General features: G+C 40.8%; 1 protein-coding gene across 1 annotated transcript in view; it reads right to left on the bottom strand.

The window, feature by feature from the left end:
* jade2 (jade family PHD finger 2) overlaps positions 1-24,929 on the bottom strand; it is a 162,369-nt gene that overhangs the window by 17,810 nt on the left and 119,630 nt on the right. The window contains exons 11-12 of the mRNA XM_062405859.1: positions 18,414-18,531; positions 7,087-7,218 (exon numbers count right to left, since the gene is read on the bottom strand). Coding sequence (XP_062261843.1) covers positions 7,087-7,218; positions 18,414-18,531 — 250 coding nt within the window. The remainder of the gene's footprint in view (positions 1-7,086; positions 7,219-18,413; positions 18,532-24,929) is intronic.

Here is a 24,929-nt window from a genome sequence, read left to right as displayed (position 1 = left end):
GTAATAATGAATTGTTTTAAAATGTGTCACATATGATCAATCAGTTCAATGACAATATTTCTGTTTTTTCCTCTAATATGAGACAAATTTTACGCCCAAAACCTTTAAATAACTAATCAATTTGTTGATTTACTGTGAGGGAAGTAAAAATGAAAAAAAAGGTGGACAGATATTCAGATATGTTGAACATAACAGCTATAAAAGTGTAATTACATAAAATGTAACATTTGATTTAGGTTGTGTACATGCAATGTTGACAAAACTTCTGTGATATTGAGCGTCTGGGCTCATCGGATCCAGCAGCTTATTAGTGCAGACAAAGGTGCAGTATTTTGTGCAACATAGGGCGGGGCGATATGGAAAATAAATCATATCACGCTTGTATTTTTCACATCAGTTGAGATTGATATACATCGCGTTATAAATAAAATAACTTTTTTATGTACAAAAGTTTTTTCTTATGCACAAAACAGATTTGACTTGCCCGTACATTAATCCTGTGCCATTGCACTTTACTTATAACATTTCATACAAACCACTACAGGGAAAAGGTGTATATAAAGTACATACACAGCATATTCAAATAAAATCAATTGCCTATTTTATATTTCTTTATTCTCTTGTCTATCTCATTCTGTTGTGCCTGCAGCTTTAACAACTGAATTTCCCCGGTGTGTGGATCAATACAGTTTTATATTATCTTATCTTAAATCAGCTCCACTGAGGCGCATTACTCCGCTGGTCAACAAGTGACCCTGCTTCTGTGATGTTTTCTAATCACTCACACTTATGACTGATCTTTGTAAAGACATGCTGAATTCATAGATAAACAGGGCGTCGCTTTTTCTGCAACAAAGACGTTTTCGTCTCTGTCCCTTTTCACAGAACTGATAATCACATGGGATCTTCACCTTCTAGGCCCATATTCTGAAATGTCACGTCTCATGTTGTTTAGCAGGTTTAAACATGTTTTCTCATAAACTCTAAGGCCAATCTAACAAACAGAAAGTCAGTGCTACACGTGTCCTAATAACTTGAGATCAGTGCTGGTGTTTATTGTTAAAGAGTAAAGTGAGCACAGGTCGGAGGGGGAGTGAGGAGGAAGCTCTAACACAGGACGACCGGTACTTTAAGGTGCATTGATTATAAAAAGCCAAACTACGAAGTGCTACATGTAGGTGCAATGTATAAGTGCAACTAACTTTTTTTTCTTTTCAACCTCAGAGTTGACAATGGTTATTATATCATCATCTTCTTAACCAAGATGTAGTCGGAAGAGATGCGTTTTAAGCCTGAGGTGGAAGATGTGTAGACTTTCTGCTGTCCTGATGTCAATGGGGAGTTGCGATTTTGTTGAGTGGCTAGCCGTGTCCTGGATGTAGACTGTACCCGATCCGCTTACAGCACGGTAAGCAAGTACTAGTGTTTTGAAACGGATGCGGGCAGCTACTGGTAACCAGTGCAGGGAACGGAAGAGCGGAGTAGTGTGAGTGAGCTTAGGGTGGTTAAAGACCAGTCGAGCTGCTGAACTCTGGACGAGCTGCAGAGGTTGGATGGCACTAGCAGGCAGATCAGCCAGGAGGGAGTTCCAATAACACTTAATGTGAGATGACAAGAGCCTGAACCAGAACCTCTTGAGTGAGAGGGGGACGTATTTTCCTGATGTTGTGAACCATGTTTCTACACGACCGGGTTGTTGAAGCAATGTTGGCAGTAAGGGAGAGTAGACTGTCGAGTGACACACCCACGTTCCTAGCGGTCTGTGTGGGGGCTACCACGGAGCTGTCGATGGTGAGAGTAAGGTCATGGGTGGGAGAGCCCTTCCCTGGAAGGAAATGTAGCTTGGTCTTGTCAAGGTTGGTTTTTAAGTGCTGTGCGAACATCCACTTAAAGATGTCAGTCAGACAAGCAGAGATTCGTGCTGCTACCTGTGTTTCAGATTGGGGAAAAGAGAAGATTAGTTGGGCGTCATCTGCGTAGCTGTCGTAGGAACAGCCACTTGATTAAATAAGTGAGCCGAGAGTGTTGGTGTAAAGGGAAAAAAGGAGGGGACCCAGGATGGAAGCTTGAGGGAACCCGGTAGTGAATGGACAAGGTTCTGACCCAGATCATCTCCAAGTAACTGGTAGGTACGGCCTGAGACACCCAGAATCTGAAGGGGAGGAATTAGGGATCTGATGGTTCACCGTGTCAAACGCAGCAGAAAGGACCAGAAGGAGGACCACAGAGGAGAGAGAAGCTGTTCTATAAGTGTGAAGTTGCTCAGTAGCATCAAGGAGGGCAGTCTAAGTCCTATAAGACATGACTAATTAGCGGTTTGACCAATGATTTGAAGAATACAGGGGTTTTCTCCACTGCTGGAGTGGTAATGTTAGAAAGAGTCCACGATAATTGCCTGATTGTGAGTTTCACAAAGATTGACATCTGTTATAATCAACATGCATGATTGTTTGAACTGCTGAGGTCTTATCACAGTTGCATACACAACAGTATTTCTCCTTTATAAAGGAGTTTCTTCAACTGCCTATTTCTCCGAGTCCGAGGCCACGGCTACCACCAAAAGCCCAAAATTCAAACTCCAATAAGTGGATCTGGATTATATGTTTTAGAAATTTTAACAATAGAGTGCATTAGCTGTATCCGGTTTCTACGAAAATATTATATTCCTCAACATTACAGCCCACGTAGTTATCAATAGAGCGGCTCCAGGTTTCATGCTTTGATGACAGCGGGACGTCTTTGTTGCTTGATTTTGAAGCTTGGAGCTACGTTCTGTCATGTTCGTTTTCTGAGATCATAGAAAGAAAAAAAGAAAGCTCTTTACTTTTCACGTGTTGCTTTAAAGCTGCTTTTACTGGTGGAGATATCTCACTTGCTTGTCATGCATCTTGTTGTGAGTTGTGTGTATATAAGTCAGTGGTGCATGTCGCAACTTCCTATCACTCATAAAAAAATTTGTCTTTTTCTATTTCAGCTGCAGAGAAGGGGGAATTCACCTTAAAGCGTTAAAATAATATAAATTGAATCTCTGATCTAGGTGGTTTTACTCACACAATAACTCGGAGGAATTTCAAATTAATCATCACATCAATTTTTCATTCAGAATCTTAGATATTACTCATTGTGTAGCAGAACGTCATCACAGGACTATTCTTTACTTATTAGATCTAGATACATATAAACAAGTGTTGTATAAGACACCCACTTCACGTCCTACATATGGAAGCTATTCACAGCAGAGGGGTTTGTATTTAGAGGAAGCCTGAAGATATTGAGGACTTTGTTTTTCTGTGTATTTGCCTACACAAACATACAGTATATCACAACTGCATTTTTTCACTGTGGAACCACTTCATAATTTGCATGTTCCTAGAATAATTTTTGCACACAAAAACAAAAACAAGTAAAGTTTTTTTTATCTTGAATTAGGCATTTAAAGTTTTACTGACAGCACACATGTCCTACCTTTCAGTATTTAAACATTTATTTATTTAATAAATTGGTTAATAACTGACTATGGTGTAGTTGTAAGCTGTTTAATGTTTTGTCAGCAACTACAACTCCTCGCATGAGAGGAAGGATTATTAAGAATATATACAGTATATAAATATGAAATCACTTTTAACCACTAATAGTGTGAAACAAACTATTTATCGATGTTCGTATTATGCAGGATCCCATTATCCCGAGGAGCACCACCATTGATTCAATCTTTTTTATATCAATCACTTCATACATGTAACTTTCACCTTCTTCCATTGATTTTGAATGATTATGTAATTCTGGACTGACACATTTCCCAAACAAAAGCAAAGGAGATAAGCTGACAGGAGATGGAGGAAACACTGTGTTTGATTCTGACAGTTTGCCCTGGTTGTGCCACGACCCACAAAACTACAGCTCATCAAGCTGTCACCGCTTTGCTGTCCCATCAAGCAGCTGCATGAAAAACAAATAAACTGAGGTGGTGCTTAGGATGTCACGGAATATGACTTTAATTGGCGATATAGACAATGTGCCAACTTTGAAAAAAGCCCTTCTACCTTAGTGAATGCAGGTGAGGAGGTAAATAGAAGGTCATAAACATCAGTCCAGTCATTTCCCAGTCCTGCTAACACGAACCTGGATCCTTTAATGAGAAAATAGTTACTCATAACCTTCTTCAGACCGAAAATGTCACAGCTGCTAAAATAAACCTCTTGCTGCTTAGTGATGGACAAACTGCCTCAGAGCAGGACGTCTTTGTGACTTGTATAAAGACGTCTGGGCACTGAAATGCTTATTTGCACCTCAATAGTCGAGGCAGTTGGCTTGTCTCATGCTGACAATTTAAAGCTGCAGATTAAATCCCCACGGAGACAGTGTCTGTCCATCAGCAGTCCATCAAGTGTCCTGGAGCGAGACATCGAGCCTTTATCTGTTCGTTCACCTCAGCTTAGTGTCAGCTAAATGGCTGCAAATTGTCCATGTTGCAAACAGATATCTACTTACACATGAACTGCAGGCGTAATCTCCTTTTGATATCTGTCGCCTGAGCATCACATGAAGCCGTCACTATTGGTGGTTGGGTAATGAATCACCTGCAGACAACTGTTATCAGCCATCCTCACTGATGATTAGGATAGGCACCGACCGGTCTCCTTCTTCCTAATCCATGGGTCCACCATGATCAACAGTAACAGGTTTGATAAAAGATACACTACTGATGTACTGCATGCCCTGTTGATCAAATCGTCAGCCATATTGAACCATGACTGACACTCAACCACGTGTACTGATTAGAGGCATTTAGGATTTTGGCACCATGGATGGAAAAACCTTTAAGGGTGAGTGTGAGGCTGTTGACTGATTTTGTAAACTGCAGCTGCCTCACATCAACACCAAGATGACAAAAAAATGAAGAGTCCCCTTTCTGATTCCCAACTGAATGAGGCAGCAAAAGATGTCAAGACGTAATCACAATTTAGGATTTGCCAACATCAGTGGTTGAAAGGAGTCTCTAAAAAGAGGTGCAGCATTGTGCTTTTATGTTATTTCACACAACAACCAGGTTTCATTCTCTGTGATACAGAGCAAGGGAGCGCTGAGACTTGGACTGAGGATGACTTTGTAAGATACGTTACCTACAATTACAGATAGTTAATCTTCTTTCTAGTGTTGTTACCATGACATTTTTCTCTTCCCAATACCAATTCCAACAGCTGGACTTTGCGCATCTGCCGATTCTAAGAACCAATCTGATACTAGTGTGTTGAAAAAAATAAATAATGCATGGTAGTAATGATTCTTGTCATTGTTTGACACTGAAGGTCAACATACCTGTATCAGAGGCATTTCTGATGCTGGTATCATTAACATTTATAGTTTTTTCAATGTGTCATAATGTCATCACTCATAAAAATCTCCACTGGCTCGGACGTTTGTAAGCAATAATAAAAAGTTAATCCGAGCTCTTGTGGTCCCTGTGAAGCTGCTGAAGTCAGGGTGTAGTTACATTTATTATATTACACAGGAGCATGAATGAAGTCTACGTTGTCTTTCATTCATGTGCTACTTGGAAACTGACAGGTCCAATGTGCATGTTGTAGGGCACTAAATACAACAGAGCCCATCAACTTCATCAGCAGCCCCACCACTTTGTTACAACACCTCTAAAATGAGCCAGTACCGTACTTTACACTGTGTGGCCATAACTTCTGTTGTAACTCTCAGGAGGATGTTCTGCAGTTCGAGCACTGTGATTTATTTATTACAGAAACGCTGAGGGAAGGTCAGCGTGATTTACAGGGATGACATTTTTATATTATCCAGTCTCACTGTATCTTCTCCCTCACTTTTATATCCTCTCTGTCAGTCTCTTCCGCCATGGTGCACTGCCAACAGATTGATGTATCACACCAGACCTGCTGGGCTGAGCTGCAGTCAGCTCCTATTAAAAGAGGCAACGCACACTTACACGTGTCTTAGAGCCGTAAACAAAATGATAGGAGTGTGCTGTGATGAAACACATCAAGGCTGGTGTGGATATTGACACGGCAGATGGCAGGACGCTCCCTCGATAGCAGCAATTCATACATGGCAACACACTAGTTGTTCCCCTTGAGCCCCTTGCCCACTTTTATTGTGGGTGGATATATGCTGCATCCATATAACTATATTTTTGATTGAGCATTTTCAAACTAAAACGAGCTCTGTTCACAGAAACGTTTGGGATTTGTATCAGTATCAATCCCTGTCCATACCGACACGCCCGACCATGCACATCAAGTGACCGCTCACGTACACCGGGAATGCACGTGCCAGTATAAATAGGAGGGCATGTGCGTCCCAAGGGAATTGCTGCAGATTGCTTGAATAATATGATTTGCTTGTCTCCTACACATGTAAGCATGTGTCATTGTAAAATGCAGAATTTAACAGCATAACAGCTGTTGGCAAAGACAACAGGGTCAGCAATGTAACTGATGAGCAATTCATCCCCTGGTAGTCAAGGCTTATTCTAATGCTAATTCCGGTTGTCTTCATCTTGAAGGGGGGGGGGGTCATGTGATAGTAGCCTGATGAATCAGCGGAAAGTGAGTCTTGACCAAAAATACCCAATCAGCTAGCAGTTGTGAGTGTCTAATGAATGTGTAGTTGTACGGATGTAGCATTGTAGACTCCCAGCTTGTTTTACCCTGGCATCTGACAGTTGCTCTGCAATGTTTGACACACAGGATTGATGATAACATTGATGATGGATGTATTAAGTTGAAAAATGTCATTTTGCTAAGGTTGCAACGCTCTTTGTCCATCAATGTTTTATTTAAGTTTCCAGAAATCTAAATGATCTAATACCCTGAGATTTCAAACTTTAATAATGTGGTAGTTTTTTGATCATTGCATTTGGTCCTATGAGGTTGTAGATTGTATATCAAAACACTGGCTCACATTCATTATTTTTTGCATGCTTTCATAAGGACACACTAACAAACACATATTAGCAGTCAATGAAGTGCATTTGATCAGCTTGGAAACACACACACTGTCTCACTCACACACTCACTCACACTCACACACACACACACACACGCACACACAGTGTACCTAGCTCTTTTAGCAGTGAGCCGTTTTCTGACTTCCATCTCTCCTTTTTCGTCTCAGGACTACTCTTCCTCCTCTCCTTCCCTTTCTCCTTCACTCCATTCTGCTTCCTCTTTTCTCCCTTCTGGGCTTTCTCTGCAGGGAGACACAGAACATGGGCTCGGGTTAAGGATTTAGTTGATTTATTCAATTTGAGCTCGTTTAGCTGGAAAAGTGTCACTGAGCCTGTGACACTGCTTCCATTTGTGGAAAATTTTTGTAGAAAAAGACAATGAATGTTAAGGGTTGTAGAAATATAACGCAGAAAAGATACATGCTAATCAGTTACTGTTAGTTTTTCAGATTCGATTTTAAGAGAGCAGCCACTGTATTGACTGGACCTGTGGGGTTTTGTTTCCCCCAAGTCTCTAATAAGGTGGTGTTGTTGTTTGTGACTCTGCGTGCGACAGAGCTGAGGATGTTTTTGCAGCTGCTGACGTCTGGAGGGCTGGTGGTGTTGGTGGTGGGCTGTTTTTGAAGTGCTGGTGGGCTTACTGGAAGTGTGTCAGACAGGAGAGGAATGCGGGAACAGGGTGGGAGTCGGTGGAAGTGTGATGTATGGAGAGAGTTCTGGTGTAGCCCCTCAAGCTTGATGTGTACCAATGTGTAGAAGGTGTGTTCGGACATGCCAGGGTGTGTGTGTGTGTATGTGTGTGTGTGCATGCTTGCATACCCAAAGATTCATTGCTTCCACCCAATATTCCCCATTCTCTCATTGTCTCACTTTGAAAGCCAAAAGGGGTTTCCCACAGTGTCTCTGGTGTTAAAGTTGATACTGGGCTTGGTTCAGTTCCTAGTTACAAAAATAAATCTATGGATTCTATAACTCTCAAATAAATAAAAGACTATTGTGTCGTTGTCTAGGAAGGTTCCTCACATTTAAAATAAATGTAAAAACATGCATCACATGTGAGGTTTCCCATGACGACAGAGGTTAAACTCGGAAAAATAACCAAGGTCGTCACATCTGTCCCTCCAGAGGAAATTAGTTTTATATTCTCAGAAAGCAAAAGGAAGACACACAATAACAAACAAACCACAACAACTGATATCAGTACAGCAGAAAACTTGGTGTGTAAACATCCTGGGCTCCCTTGAGGAAAAAAAAGACACAAATAATGAGTAATGTGTTAATATTCAAACAACTAAAGAGCCTGTAAGCCGCGGTGTTCAGTCACAGCCTCCCGTAGCTTCAGATTCACATCATCTTCCTTGAAATCTGAAGCTTCACAGCAGATCTTTAACAGATTATTAGCAGATCGTTCTTCTTCTTATTCTCTGCCTGGTCGGGTTGACATGTTTTTCTCTCGGGAGAATCGAGATTTTCTGAATCCAAGCCAATTATTGGACTGTTTGTTACTGCAGAGTACGAGAGAAATAACTCTCCTACAGCTGTTACTCCTCACAAACTGTGATAGCAGGTTCAAAGAGAAGAGTGTTGAACCCAACTAAGAAAACTGCACGTCTATAACACATTCCTTTATAATGATGACATTCAAGAAGTTATAAACTAGTCATTAAAACAGTAGAGACAACGATGACCACTAATGAGGGTAAACAAGTTGTCGAATGTACAGATTTACAATGTCTCACCAATGAGCACTGGGTCCACACGGTTTACTCTAACAACTGAGAGGGACAATGAAATAAAATAGGAAAATATAGGAAAAATAGTTAGAAATGGTCTCACCATGCAACTTAATTGCTTTGCAAAATATAAAATACCGAGTATAATGTTGAAATAAATGAACTGATTTATAAATTCCTAATGTCAAAAATCGAACGTGAATTGACGCTGGTTATGTAAAGGGTTAGGGTTACAGTTCATTTTTATGTTATTATCATGAATAAAACATTGACATGACATGGGGTTCCTTGTTATGATGTTGCATGTTCTGGTCTCTCTCTTAATACAAATCTAACTCTCTAGTCCACCTTTCATCCCGGTGCTCAGGATTTTCAACTCTGAGCCGATTTAAAAAATGTGGGAGACCAGAGGTGACAGATTTAAAAGATTTATATTATAAGCCACAGAACGCACACACTCAACCATTTGGCCGGAACGTAACATCACACACTTGCCGTTTGTAGGAAACGATTTCACAGTGGTGATTCAGGAGACCTGGGATGTCATCAGCTAGCTGCACTTGCATTTGTTCTGTTTTGCAGCGAAAAACAAAAAGAGGGAAACAAATATATGGGTGAGGTCATGGCTGAGAAGGCGGAATGAGCGTAGGCAGCGTGAGATGGAGGTGAGTTTGAAATGCATGTGTAATGTCCTGGTCAGCTAACTCTTATCATGGCCGGCATGTTCCGTAGTAACGATTTGAGACCCGGGCAGCTCTGACACAACCAGTAGCATTAAGGTTATATTGTACATGTCAGGATTATTTGGGCAGATAATCTGTTCCCACTGGCCTTTAATCGGGAAAGCCTCCACGATAGTCAGAAGAGGCGAGTTGGGTCAAAAATTGGCCTGGTTAAGTGTGAACGAGCCCTTAGAAAAGAAAGACATATCACAACACTGTCTAACACACTCTCGGATCAAGAGAGAAACCATTGCGCTCACATGTTGTGTTTTTCAGCCTTAGGGTCTGTGAACATGCTGACACACACTGTATGACATGTAACAGAGCCCCGCGGAGTGCCCCCCCCTGCTGAGAGCTCCACTCCATGAGACCTCTCTCTCTCCCTCCAGCTGGGAGTATGGCAGGTAACACAACAGACTGCAATATGTACACACGATGAAACAAAAAAACTGAAAATCACTGAATACAGAATTATTCAGTCTTCTATACTTGTCTTACAATAAACACAACTAAATTTGACCATCCCCGTCAGCCATAGAGCCTGTGTTCAGATCTGGAAGATATTGAGTTTACAATAATAAAAAATATTGCAAACACAGATCATCAAAATAATTCCATGTTAATGTTCTTTCAATCCACCAAACAATAATCAACTAATCGTTTGGGCTATAAATTAAATACCCTTATCTTTATGGCATAAATCTACCGACAGAGAAAATAAAAATAATTATTGCTCAACTCTGCATTTAATCGACACAAACACCTGTGAGTTTAACACACGTCTGCACACACAGACAAAACACAGCATGGAAGAATTGCTGCAGTCACACTCCACTGACTCACATATAAAGCACAGTGATGATCTCACCCTGTGCCTCTCATTCCGTGACATGGGAGGCTCTCATTGTTGGGATGTCTCGTTGTAACAGTCTCCTGCTGTTTACACAAACACCGGGTTCTGCCTGCACGGGTAACTAACCCTCCAGCTGCTGTTCGTCATGTTCATGGATGTGTAATTCAGTTGTGTGTGTGTGTGTGTGTGTGTGTGTGTGTGTGTGTGTATGTTTGTGTGCATACATTGGTACAGCAGGTGGCACCTGCAGCTACAGTGCAGCTACACTAGGGTTGAGAGGAGCTGAATTTATTGTTTTGTGTGTATGCGTGTGTGTGTGTGTGTGTGTGTGTGTGTGTATGTGTGTGTGTGTGTGTGTGTATCTCACAACAGTAACAGTTGACTTTGATGATCTGACACCTGCAGTGATTGTTGGGCACAGCGTTGATGCTTTGAGCTTCATCGTATAGCGTCTTAGTTTAGGATTCCGGCAAACATACATTTAATGATCGGCACCAAACACAAATTACAGGTATACAGAGGCTGTAAATGTCATAAATATTACTAGTATGTGATTATAAACATTTAGTATTGGATGATTTCATAATTTGACATGGTGATGGCACGAGAAATGAACGAGAAGATCAGCAATCATAACAATCCAACCTGAGGTGGACGTTAATGTCTGCACCATTGACTGTAAATGAAGATGGAAGATGCCTCTAAACTACACTTTGTACAAAAATGAAGCAAAACTACAGCTATCCTCAAACATGAAGGTTTATGACCTGTACTGCAGCCAGCCACCAGGGGGCCATTAAGGTAGTCTGCTTCGTCTTAGGGGATCTGTCACATTGTACATCTTTATGTACAGTCTATGGTCTGTACCCACTATCAGAGAAATATGCTCAACCATTTTTTGTACATCATACTCAAAATCATAATGTCATGATCGTTATAGAGGATAAGTTAGGAGGATAACTACTGCATCAAATGTCAGTGCAATAGTTGGTGACAAAGTATGGGGTATACATAGCAGGAAAGTCAGGAGAATCACCAAAGTCAGTAGGATTCATCCTCTGGGACCATGAACATCAGTACAACATTTCATCTGGACTCAAAGACTACTGCTGTGCAGAGCTGTTAACATGGCTTGATAGAATAAAAATATATTTTTAGCTTACAGCAAAATCTATGGCTCTGTGCACATCTATCTGTCTGAGTGTGTGTGTGTGGCTGTCATAGTCAGCAGTAGGCTGTCCTCATGCTTGCTTTAGCATGGAGAAGCCGGGCATGCATGAATGAGGCTGAGAGAGACCAGAGAGAGATTTTACACTGTGTGATTGTGTGTGTGTGTGTGTGTGTGTGTGTGTGTGTGCGTGTGTGTGTGAGGACTGCAAGAGTCAAGAAAAGAGTGAGAGTGGTTAGGACGACAAAACTTGCTGTTTAGAAAGAAACGCAAAAGAGGGATGAGCTTTTTGCGTCTGCCGTTTATTTATGTTGGCCTACAAAACTTTCCATTTTTGCTCAGAGACATTTATGCTTTCAAAAGGTCTGACAGGCTCTGTGTGATGCCTCTATTCCAGAAATACAATGTAAGGTGAAGTGCAAGAATAAACACGGAGGGAATGTGATGGGGACCGGCAGGGTGCACGCTGATTGGGAAGATCACATGAGAGGGAATAAGGTTTAAAATGTGAGGATGAATTGAATTTCCAGTTCCATGCCAGATCATCTCCTGGCTGACGAGAAGGAGACTGAGAAAAGTAATGTGGAGTGAAAATTACAATAGTTGGACAAATATGCACTGAACACAGATGTGGCTGTAACTCACTTGACACTAAAGCCGGAAAACAAGTTTAACATGAGTTAGTTAGAAGGGAACGTCTGACTATGAAAAATTAGATTTTATTTACGGCCAGGGCTTCGCTCACCCGCAGATGCAACCGTTTCGGTTTTTTAGCACAAGGGAGTTTCCTGTGTGCTGTTCGTTTCTCCTTTTGCTTTTGGATGTCAGAATCTAATCAATAGACAAAGTGTAGGCTGGTTACCCCCCCAAAAAAGATCTGTTACCCTTTTGACAGGAGGAACTCAGAAACCTTTTTCTATGAACTTGGGTATTTTGTCTGTATTTCACCCAGAAGAACAAGGATCTAATTTCGGTTCCTGTGTTATTCTGATGCCTTCGGTCTCAATTTCTGAGCCTGAACATTCATTCAAACATCACAGCTGTGCAGCAGAAAATTAAAATAGAACACCATGACTGCTAATTGTAACACACTGAACAGAAGAGGGATTTGATGCAGCTTTGTTTGCGCTGATCAAGGTCTCTACAAAATGATCTCAGTAAAGATTACATATGAAATGCAAAAACACTTGCATTGCCATTTCTGTCCTCTGACAACTTTTCAAAATTGTTACAGCTTTTAAAATCTGTTTTACAGCGTTTCATTGTCAGCTTTTAAAAAATCTGTTCTCTCTTATTATTTTACTGCACTCACCTGTGTGAAAGTTAGAGTTTGATTGATTGATTTAGTTTTGCAAGTCACACAATTGGTATGGGATTTTAATAAGCTGCAGTAAAAACCTTCATATCTGGAAAAGTCATCGGTCTCTAAATCAAAAAAATAACTAAAAACCTAGTTGGATTTTGTTATGAAGCAGCAAGGGATCTTGGGAGTCGTTGTCCCACCAATATTGCCGGTGAAAGTCTACCTGACGTGTCTCAGGCGCAAATCACGTTCATGGATTAAAGTTTTATTAGCTAACTGGCTAACGGTGTGTTTTTCCTTTTTCCTACTTCGTTTACCCAGTCAGTAAAAGAAGAGATTGGTAAAGCTGAATTCCTACATATTATATACTTAACACGTCCTGTTGAACAGGTTTGAACACTTTTCACAGGTGAAAACGATCCAATCTGCCCCAGTCTTATTAAGTGTGAACGGAGACTTCCTTCGTGGTATTGTGTTGCTGAAGTGTGAACCACAGGGTGACTTCAGTGAATACTTAATGAAGTCTGACATGTAGTGTTATTGTGAAGGTGGCAGGAGTTTCATAGAGGAAGATTTTGAAGAGCGCACCAGACACTTCTCTCTCTTTTTCCAATTTACTTTTATGGCTTTTGCAGAAATTGTGGAGGCCATTAATGCCAGGGGATCTTTGAGGGAACTCCCAGAGGGACGCCTTCATTGCACTACTCCCCGCATTGTAATTTCTCCCTTTTTTTTAATCTTTTGACAGGAGGACCATCTTATCCTCTGATCATTTTTCAACATATTCCCCATTCCCCTCCCCCCTAATCTGATCTTGTTCTTTTCAATGTTCTACAGCTCAGAAATGGAGGAAAACTAAGTCTTTGGGTTTTCAAGGACGCCTGCAGGCTCTGCTTGAACATGTGGAAGCTTTCCCCTCGCAGGTTGTAATCTCAGCACAAATCCAACTATCAGCAGTGGAAACCTTTTTAAAACACATTTTTGTCAGATCTTTGCTTTTTCCCTCTTTGGGCTTTACATTCTGCTCCTGCTTTCCTCTCCAACTCTGCGATATTATTCCTCCCTCCAAACCTCCTTCCCTTTCTAGTATAAAAAGGCGCAACAGCACCGGGGGATTCATCTTTTTGAAGTGTGTGATTAATTTCCCCTCTTTCTAGGAGTGCTGAACTGCACTGTGTGTATGTGTGTGTGTAGCCACTGTGTCCCATTTCTTACCTGAGCTCATTAGTGCAATGTGAAAAAGTTTTTTTCTCTCTCCTTCTGTCTTGTCCTCCCTCTCTCCACCCTATCTTCTGTCCTTTCACACTCACATTCTCTCTCATCAGCACCACTCGTTTCCCTATCTTCGTCCAATCTGTATTTCATCCTATCCCCTTCTTGCCCCATCCTCCTCCTCCTCCATCCTTATTTTCTCTGTCTTCCTCACACACCTGTGTATGCATACGCACGCTCACACACACACAACTTTGTAAGAGTAGTTAAGAGAAGCCAATACGTTTCGCCAACACCAACCTCTGTCAACTTGTCACATTTCCGAGCTAGATTGTAAAATGTTTGCAATTCCTGCATAACAATTACAGTGAGTGTGTGGTTGTGTTTCAATAGAAATCCAGTTTCTAAAGTCTCAAGACAAAATCAGTTGTATGAATACAATTTCAGTTATGGACAGGCTGTAGAGAAATCGATCAGGTGACTGTTTTTTCCGATATCAAAAACAAACCAACACCAAATGAATTATAAAAAAATTTACTCTAAGATTCTAAATGTGATAATGACAAAGGATAATTCCTGTTATCTTAAGGTTTATTGCTTCATAAACATCAAGAATCATGCAGCTCCTCTGACTCCATTAGAGACCACAGGGATAAGAACCTGTCTCCCTGTCCGCCTCGCTGGTAACACGCCAACATTCTCAAAGCATGACGAGAGCAGCCCCTGACATGACAGACAGGCCGATAAACAGGAAGGACAGACAGGCCGATTGGCAGATGGCGTGTGGAACATGACAGATGAAGTGCCGTGAGAGAGAGACAGGCGGACAGAGGTTAGTGGTTTTTGTTTAAGTTGGGTCAGAGGAGAGACGTGTGTGTTTTCCACATGGAAACAAGCCCACAGAGACGTGAAGGGAGGGAGCATAGTGCGGCTGATGGAGGGAATAGGCTCATTGTGTCAGTGCAGGTTTATAAAAAGTCGATTTTTACTATCGTGAAGCTTTTATCTGATGGCAATATGAACTCTTTTTAAACACAGCCTATCAATACAAAATATGAAGTCAGCATTATGAGTTTATCAAGCATTGACATTATATACAATTAGTATATTACATGTTATATAATGGATAAGCGAATTTCTGGTTTTGGTATTAAGCCGGTTATATTTTTCGCAACCACTAAACCACCATTTTTCATTATAACAGGTTTTGGACAATTAAAAGGTGACCGACATTATGACCTATTTAATTAATATAATGTCATGTTTTTGTCTGATGAGCCATGCACAAGTTAGTGTTGAGTCAGTGCCAGCAGTTATCAAGGTGTGGATTGTTTTGGATTATAAGAGGAGACATCGACTAAGTTCTGAAGATAAAAACTAAAACTGCGTCGATATGCTAACATTTTGGAAAGGAAGCCAAAAAAGTGGATTGGTTGTTGTGAGAAATTATAAAAATGATGCTTCACTTCACTTCTTCCGCATATTGTGTAATCACTTCATTCTCAGCTTTTGGTCCACTCCGTCCACCAAAACTTAAAGATGGGCCGCGACAGAAACAGATTAGAAATATAGGTGAAAGAAGAGGATGAAGAAAAATGGACTGACAAAATAAGACAGAAAGATAAAAGAGGCTAAGGAAAGAGGTAGATACAAGGTGAGAGAAAGGCCAAATAATTATTGCAGACAACCTCATCCTTCACTCTCTGCTGCTCTCACACACGCACGGAGGCACACACGTACACAAACTAACACAAACACACACACCAACTATCCTATCTAATCTAACTCCTGTGGCAGTGTGAATAGATATGGCCCTTCAGTGCCAGCAGCACAGCTCCCGGTACCTGATGGCAGCAATCTGCTGAGTCAGGAGCTCTGCACTGTATGTGTGTGTGTGTGTGTGTGTGTGTATTGGCAAGAGACACAGGGAGGTTGAGAGAAAGTAAGATTTAGTCCAGTGCATAGATGTGTGTGTGTGTGTGTGTGTGTGTGTGTGTGTGTGTGTGTGCAGCCTTCCTCTGCAATGATGAGTAGTGCAAATTGAGCACCTTAAACACACGCACACACACACACACACTCCACAACACAGCTACAGGGGCAGGCTGACACGAGTTAACTATCATTACTAGGCCAGCAAGACTCCACTGGTATAACCATGACAACAGGCTATGACTGTCATCAGCATGACAGCTCCAGGTCACGACAACACGAACATGGTTCCCGAACATTATACTCGACAAATACAGGTCACTATCATTTTTGCCTTCATCACCGTGACAACAACCATTTTGAAATCTGGCAGCAAATGTGACGACATTAATTATAATTTGTGTAAAAATAGGAAATACAAGCTAAAAAAACACAGACCCCTGATGGATCAATATACTGACATTGACAACCCACTGTGCACATGCACGCACATACACATGTATAGAGAATTGTCATCTATCTGTCTGTTAAAGGCAAACAAATTTCATTGGAAAAGTTAAGGCTTTGCAGATATTAACCTTAAGGGATAGTATTTCCAAAAATGAAAATTCACTCATTATCTGCTCGTCCCTATGCTGATGAGGGTGTGTGTGAAGCGTGTGAGCACCCATCGGCATTGGGGTGAGTGGATAAGTTTAATTTCTTGGTGAACTATCCCTTTAATAAAAAAATTATGAAAAATGTCGTGTTCTTTTTCCAGTATTTGCAGGACATATCTAGTAAAGAAAAAACACTTAAAGACCAACAGTGTCATAGATTTCTCCATTAGGAGTCTTCTTTTACATCCTCAGATTCAGTCTTACTAGATGTAAAAAGGTCTAGACTGGTGGGAAAAGGCAAAGAGTCCCTGGAAGACTATGACCTATGTCCTATGTCAGTAACTGCTAGTGCTGTCAGTTTAACGCGTTATTAACGGCATTAACGCAAACCCATTTTAACGCCGTCAATTTTTTTATCGCGAGATTAACGCAGAGCTGCCAACTCTCACGCTTTCGCCTTGTGACACACGCTTTTGCATGTTGGTGATTGACTAAGTCACAATAATCTTTTAAAACATCATCGTATCAGGCCATCATGAAGTACAAGGAGCGGGCGAGTGTATGTGTGTCTGTGTGGTTCCAGATAGCGCACAGTAGCCCCGCCCCCTGCCCCCACGCACTCGCTCAGGGAGACACAGTGAGATCAGAGCTCGTTCACGTGAAGCAGCCTCTCAGTGACTCACTGCTTCTTAACTATGAAAACAGTGAAAACACAGAGTTTCTCTGGTCTCAGCTGATCAGAGATCAGCGCCTCAGCTTCTCGATCAGATCAGAAGCTGCAGTTGGTTTCTATCGAGCTTCAGTATCTATGTTCGCCTCCAGTCTGACCTGCTCTCGCTTTTTGTTTTAATATTTCGCCAACTTAAATATATATTTTTCAGCTAGTAGGCTGCAGCTATATGTTTTTATTCATTTCAAAATAGGGTACTTCTTATTTCATACATTTTCCACAAATATGGGGAGGACTCAAATAGCCCTACACAGTTCTGTGTTTAATTTGTTTCAAAGTAGGCCGACACTTGCCTGTGTATTTTGTTTGTTTGTTATTTTGTTGCTTGTCTGTTTGAGAGGCCTGACTGCTATGTTCACAGCAAACTTGAAAAAAAGAAAATATTAAGCCTGGTTTAACTGAACTATAGTCCTTGTTTACCTGAAATGTGCACTTTATGATTTTATTTTGTACTGCCCTGTTTGGCAATGTTGTTTTTCAATAAAATAAAAAAATTGCATAATGCAAGCTAATCCACTTTCCATGTTGATGAAGCTTTAAAACCTCCAAAAAATTATGGAGAAAAAATTAATGAAGGGACATTAAGAATAGATACAAATTTGAGATTAATCACGATTTATTTTGAGTTAACTATGACATTAATGCGATTAAATATTTTAATCGTTTGACAGCACTAGTAACTGCCCATATCATGCTTTTCAGTTTTCCTTCCCCATAAGTCATTTCATTGTTTTGTGCATGTAAAAGTTCTGCTAAGCTAAAAAAGCCAAGCTCATCCTTGACCTGACATACAAACCTCATTTACGCAGAACACAGCAGCATCAACTCAACCAGCTAAATCCATCCCTCCTGATCTCCATCACAGAGCAGCAGCATGAAACGCATCAGGGCTATTCATCTGTGTAGAGTGGACAGGAAATCGAGCTCCGGCGCTCAGTGCTCTTTGCTGTGCAGGTGTCAAGTGTGGTCTACTGTGCAAAAACGATGACAGGCCCTTTCCAAAACTGTCCACCCACCACACTCAGCCAAAAAGCATTTGGATTTAACCGTTACGCAGTTGTGTTTTTTTCCAAACTGTGTGTGTGTTGGTGGTCTTGGCTGCAGTGCTGGAGAGACTGAGAAGTAACTGTTCAGGTGTCTGGAAAGAAAACAAAATATCCAAATACACACTCATGTCTTGGCTCTTACCTCCAGCCATGTCCTCTTCCAGTAGCTGTATCTGCAGGTGGAAGATTTTCTCCTGGAGGTCGCACAGGGTGTGTTTCATTTTCTCCCTACGTGTCACCATGTAACACAGGTTACGCACCTGGAACACAAGACATCTCTGTTACGCTCAGTATTCTCTCATCTCATCAAGATTCAGTGCATGGACAAACAGAAACCTGGCAGTGAGGAAAACACACACACAATCATTATGACTGGCTGACAGAACTATAAAAACACACACACACACACACACACACACACACACACCAATCATTGCAGTTTTATTTCATTGTTGTTGCTTTACATCAAATGAAACGTGCATCACATTAATCTTCCCTTGAACGAAACTGAAGCAAGTCCCAAAATAGGACATGGAATTTTGCTGTGGATAATATATAAATCATCATCACACACATTGTAAACATTCTGTAAGAGTACCACTACGGGTTGTAGTGTGATGGCATCGCCTTGTTCTAAACATGGTGATGAGACACACTATGACCTCTCTATTTGCAAAAACAGCGTAGCCGTGTTTCTGTTCCCTGATTGTCTGCACAGTGAAAGTTGAACAAAGGGTGAACACAGAGCTTCGAGCTGGAAACAGAAGCAGTAAAGTGAATAATTTGTCCGTCATACCAGCGACAACACCACTGAATTAGAGAACAAGCAAATACTTGGAGGCTGGAAAGTGACTGGAGTTCCACTGATTGGTTGAGGCTTAGGGATTGAGTGATTGATTGATTCAGTCATCACACATTATAAAATGAGAATAAAGATTTAACAGATTCTGCATGTGAATATACAGTATCTGTGGGAGAGGGGTTACATTTTTCCGGGCTGGAAGCATTCCAGTTTATTCTTTCTGATTTGACAAATCCCTTTTGAGCAGGTTTTGGTTGCCTGCGGGTAAACAGTCCTTTACCAAGAGAGGCGGAATGCATTGACTTAAATGCTTTGGCTATCAACTTTTTAATTTATATGCATTGATGTGCAGATATCTGTTCTGAATGTATAACTATTGATGAGCAACGAGAGACTAAAACAATAAAGACATAGGCTAAACAGTCTTCACATTGTATAGTGATTGAAAAGGCTCAGAAGGATGCAAATTATAATGTGTGACTGTGTATAGCCTTGTCAAATTAAGCTCCATTCCAGGAGTGAACAATGAAAACAAATGATTCACACTTGTAGCTCTGGGATAAAGTACATCTAATCAATTGTTTCCAATACACATGCTCTTTGCCACTAGCGGTTGAATCAAGTAGATCATCTAACAGCTTTAACGCATTCATTTCTCATCAGGAGTCGGAGGAGATTCAACAGGTGGCCACTAACATGACAAATGACTATATTATTCGGCATTTGCTGGATGTTTAAATAAGTAAGCGTCTGCTAATACAGCAGGGAAAGGGTGATAAAAGACATTTGAGGGACGTGTTTTTCATGCTTTAGAGTTCTAGCCAAAAGTTGAACTTTAACTGTCTGCATACTAGACATCAGTATGTCAGTATCACATCATGAGTGACCAAAGCTGGATGGAAATGGTGGAAAATCTGATGCTTAAACACTTCAGCAGAGCAATATATAGCATCAGGTTTATGTGCATCCTGTAATAAACGAATCAGATGTAAGAGTCAAGCAGCGTCGTGCTACTTCCTGCCAATAAACTGCAGCGTCTTCTTCCACTCAGACATAAACTCAAGCTGAGCCCTGCTGCCTCTCGATGCAACCAAATTGCTATCATATGGCCCTCTAAGCAATATATTTTGCAAGGATGGAGGGTAAAGAGCCGCAACATGCACATGTGAGTGTGCAAGTTTGTCGAGCACATATGGATGTATGAAGACAAACTGTGGTTTGTGAATGTGTGTTTTGAATTGGCACCATGTAAGATAAATAAGAGACAGTGAGAGAAGAAAGCACAAAGCTGAATAAAAGACTTTAACATAGAGACAAAAATAAAATGGAGAGTCAGACAGTGCCAGAAGAGCAGGTAAACAAGATTCAAAGATAAGACATGAAGTGGATTCCCCAGCTGCAGTTGTTGTTGTTTAAAACTAAATTATTTTATCCACAGATAAAACGATTGTAGATGGTGGATACCTATGTTGGCTTAGCATTTGACAAGGAATGAGGAGGTGTTATTTTCAATAACTTAACCAACAAATATTACAAGAGGTAGAAGGGATGCTCTTAGTCAAATGAGGACAAATTTGGGCAGTTTCAGGAAGAGACATAGAGCATTGTAGGGCACAAGTATTCGTAGGTGTTCTGAATGGCCACAGTAGGACTGGCCGATTGTCATAAAGAGGGTTGAGAAACGATAACCGTTTGAATATCCTGATCCTGGGTCAACAATAAAAAAACAATGCTTCCAGGAAGGCTTTCTTAGGCTGTGTCCCAATTCAGGAGCTGCATCCTCTGGAGGATTCGGTTTATGAAGGCGATGACAATGCCTTTGTACACTGGACGGTAGACGGCTTTACCATTGCATCTTTCGTAATTACACCTTAGCTGGCTGGACAGCAACCTCTTTAGACATCAAGAGGACAACCAAGATGAATTATGGGATAGGTTGGTCAGGGAGGGAACCACACGTTGGATCCTGCAAGTACGATCCATCAATTGGGGCCTTGTTGGTTGGGAATGAGAGGACACAATTGTTCGCCACATTTGAAGGAGCCTTCGAAATGTGGCAGCCCCCAGAAATTTTTAATAATTATTGGATAATGATGAGAAATTTATGTTTTTTTTCATCATTAGTCATTTACAGTAGGCTAGACACTCTGAGTTTAGCAGCACATGCTAATATCGCTAATTTAAACTGATTGTTATAAACGGAGAGAACCAAAGACGGTGCTTGTAAATGATTTACAGCCCCATGATCTCCACGGTAAAAGGTATATGACTGTTTGGCTGCTGTTGTATCTTCAAAGCAAACAGTTACGAGCTGTTACAGACAGAAATATGAATGTCCAAGACAAATATTTATCCTCACAGTTTTGTTTTCAATTCAGAGTAGAGACTGGATTTCCAGTCCTCTATTTTTTTTACCGCACAACAAATCCAATACAGAATCGTGACAACAAAGTGACTGGAGAAGGAGAGAGAGAAAGGGAGAGAGAGAGGGAGAGCAAGAAAGGTATAGAGGTGGGGTGTAAAAGTAATTGGGTCCAAGCCAGAGGTCTTGAATACCAAACTAACAAGCCAGAAACGGGATCTTTACCGACTGGACATTTTCTCCCAACAGTAAATCAGTAATCATGTGTCTCTAACCACATCCAGCATGTGTGCAACATCATTGTGTTTGTGAGACATGGTGCTAATGTGACACTACAGGCTACAAGTGTGTGTTTGTGCACATATGTTGGTCTTTTTATATCTCTTTGTGAGCACACTCACCCCAATAATCACGAATAAACGTCAAACTCTTACCTTACAACCAGTTCTTAACAATCAAATAGCCTTATCAAAATTAAGTGTCCACATGAATGACATGTACACATGTTTCAGTCTATGTTTGGATGTGTTTGTGTTTGTTTGTGTGTTCTGGCAGTCCTACAAGCCGACTGTTTATCTGTTGGTCTTGATGGATTTGTCAGCCCTGCCTATCTGACCCATTCTGTCCCTGTTAGAGGGCTGCAGATAAAAATAGCTGCTCAACTGGGACACAATGTGCAGAGCCTGGCTTTGATTAGGACACTGTGCTTGTTTGTGTGTGTGTGTGTGTGTGTGTGTGTGTGTGTGTGTGCGTATTGTTTTCAAAATCAACTACTTCTACCTGGACAAATGACAGGGGACTAGAGAGCAGGGTGGGAGGTAAAGACGAAGGAAGAGCGATGGAAACGGAGTGGAAATAAGAGCTCAGTTGAACTTTACCTCTATCTCTTTCTGTCTCTCTCTCTCTCCAAACTCTACATATATCCTGAGCAGCAATGCACCTCTATTCCCCGAATCAAATACATTTTTAGAAATAAAGGGTATTGTTGGAACATGAGGATGAAACACAAATGTCACAGAGGTCTGTTTGCCGGTGGAAATGAACTTTCATATCTCGTATAGTAAATGCATAAAATAAAAACTTAGCTTTTTCAATAGTTTCCCTAACCTTTGTCCCATTTTCAGTGCGGTTTTTCAAATATGTGCACAAGACGCAAAGCTTCCTATGTTGCTTTAAATTTACCTTATTGCAACTGATGCTGTGACAAATTTATCCTAAATACCTTGTGGGTCATGTGGGGATGAAGAAAACCAGAGGGCCTTTAATATATTTTGTTATTTGCATAGTTTTATTTAAAATATAAACACTATTTCTTGAATTGCATTTGTCATCTTGCTATCCACTCTCTTACCTTGTCGTACAGGCTTAAATTCATCCTGCAATCATTTTTGTAGAAAATAAGAAACTACATGGTACATTCTGCACATGGATTAAGTTCTAGCTGAGTTATGATTAAGTGACCTGAAGTGAATTTATTTTTCCTTTGGCTCAAACATCCTCTGACCTTTTCTCACCGTCTCCTCCTTCTGCTTCTGCCTCTTGCCCTTTACCAGCTCTCTTCTTCGTCATTCTTTCCTCCACAACTTAATTCCCCCCCCCCCCCCCATCTGCACTGAAACCCCTAATCTCGTCCACACATCTGTCTGTACAGCTTCTCATTCTTCTTTAACTCCATCTGTCTTTTCCCCCGTCTCTGAGTGAATTCATTCATGCCGAGCAGCTATCCATCTCTGAATCAGCAAACACAGCACCCCTCCACTTTCATCCCTCTCATCTAGACACGTTAACCCAGTAGACACAAATCTGACAGCATGTGTTGGGTTACATTCATTTCACTGCACTTGGCATCAAAAGAGGATCTGATGCGCAAGTCAGCAAACTCATCAAGTCCCACTAAGTTTTTGGGAAAGGCATTTGATAGCTTTCATTACAAACTGAGGAGTTAAATTTAGAGAAACTTCAGTGAATAAAATGATTTCACGAAATAAAGAAAATGATTAAATGAACATGTTTATTACCACAATTAACAGTTTGTGCAAAAGATGAAGTGCAATGTCTATTTGTTGATGTACACATCAGGACCTAGTGCAAGATCCAAATGGCAAAGCATGCACAACCGCGCACACACACACACACACACACACACACACACACACACACACACACACACACACACACACACACACACACACACACACACACACACACACACACACACACACACACACACACACACACACACACACACACACACACACACACACACACACACACACACACACACACACACACACACAACTCCTGCCAGACACCTGTTTATGTAATTAGTGGTTGATGACAGCCAGTGCTCTGCTGACCTCTTACTCTATCTCGCTGTGTGTGTGTGTGTGTCTGTCTGTGCATAGTAAAAATAAACTGGTCGACATTTGGCTTTACAAATATTTCAAAATCAGGTATTTAAGTATTAAAGGGATAGTTCATCCAAACATTTAAATTCACTCATTATCTACCAACCACTATGACGATGACGTTGAGTAAATGTCAGGGCTTGCAGACACTTATATGACACCACAGAAGCATTATGGAGTTATTTCTTTTTCTTTTTTTTTTTTTTTTTAACATTTGAAGTAGTCATCCCAAGTTACTTCAATTTTATTGGATTTGGCTGCAACACTGTTTCCCCAGAACTCCAAAAGAGTTTTGTGGACTCAAACACTTCACCCTCCCCTCCATCGGCATAGTGGTGAGAAGACAATGAGTTCATTTGAATTTTTCGGCAAACTATCCCTTTACGAAATAAGCCGAGGCTCTTGTTTTATAGTTGGACAAACAGCTGTGACAATGTTGAAAGAAATAATTTATTTTTTAACAGCAGACATGTTGACTCGTCACTTTCAGAACACAGTTGTTATTAACACAGGCTCTGTTCTATGCCGGTGTCACAGTGAACAACTTGACTAAAGCAGAATGAAGGTCAATTTTACATCAACAACACATAAATATTTAGTTGCAGTGCTTTACCAATACTGTATCTGTGGAAGATCACATTGATCCTGTCAATATATTGGTCTGGTTCTATTACTTTTCCACACTTCAAAACAGAACTGGATCCCAGTGTCTGTCAAAGTGTTTAATTGCTGCCTCCTACCTGATACAACATGTGAGTCAGTTTGATCAATTAATTTGTGTACCGAGCCTGGCATGAACACATAACATATGGTGTTCTGTGTTAGCCATATGGCAACATCCCGGCAATGCTGTTTCGACACTAACAACTGTTTTTTAACCTGTGTAGAGTGTATTTGAGCATTATTAAAAACACGTTATAACAAAAATGGATTATCAAAACAAACAAAAAAGTATTATCAGGAATCTATTCAGTGTATTTTCTGCTTTTAATATCTTCTCTTACACCCTGATGGTGTGTGGGTCTGAGTGAGGAAGTGTTTGTCCGTGTGTGTAGGAGTAGGCAGGAGCTGCGTCAGGAATAATTC

The sequence above is a fragment of the Platichthys flesus genome, chromosome 15 (genome assembly GCF_949316205.1).
Source record: "Platichthys flesus chromosome 15, fPlaFle2.1, whole genome shotgun sequence".
Classification (NCBI taxonomy): Eukaryota; Metazoa; Chordata; class Actinopteri; order Pleuronectiformes; family Pleuronectidae; genus Platichthys; species Platichthys flesus.
The sequence above is the reverse complement of the archived record's forward strand: the minus strand, read 5'-3'. Positions and strand labels throughout refer to the sequence as shown.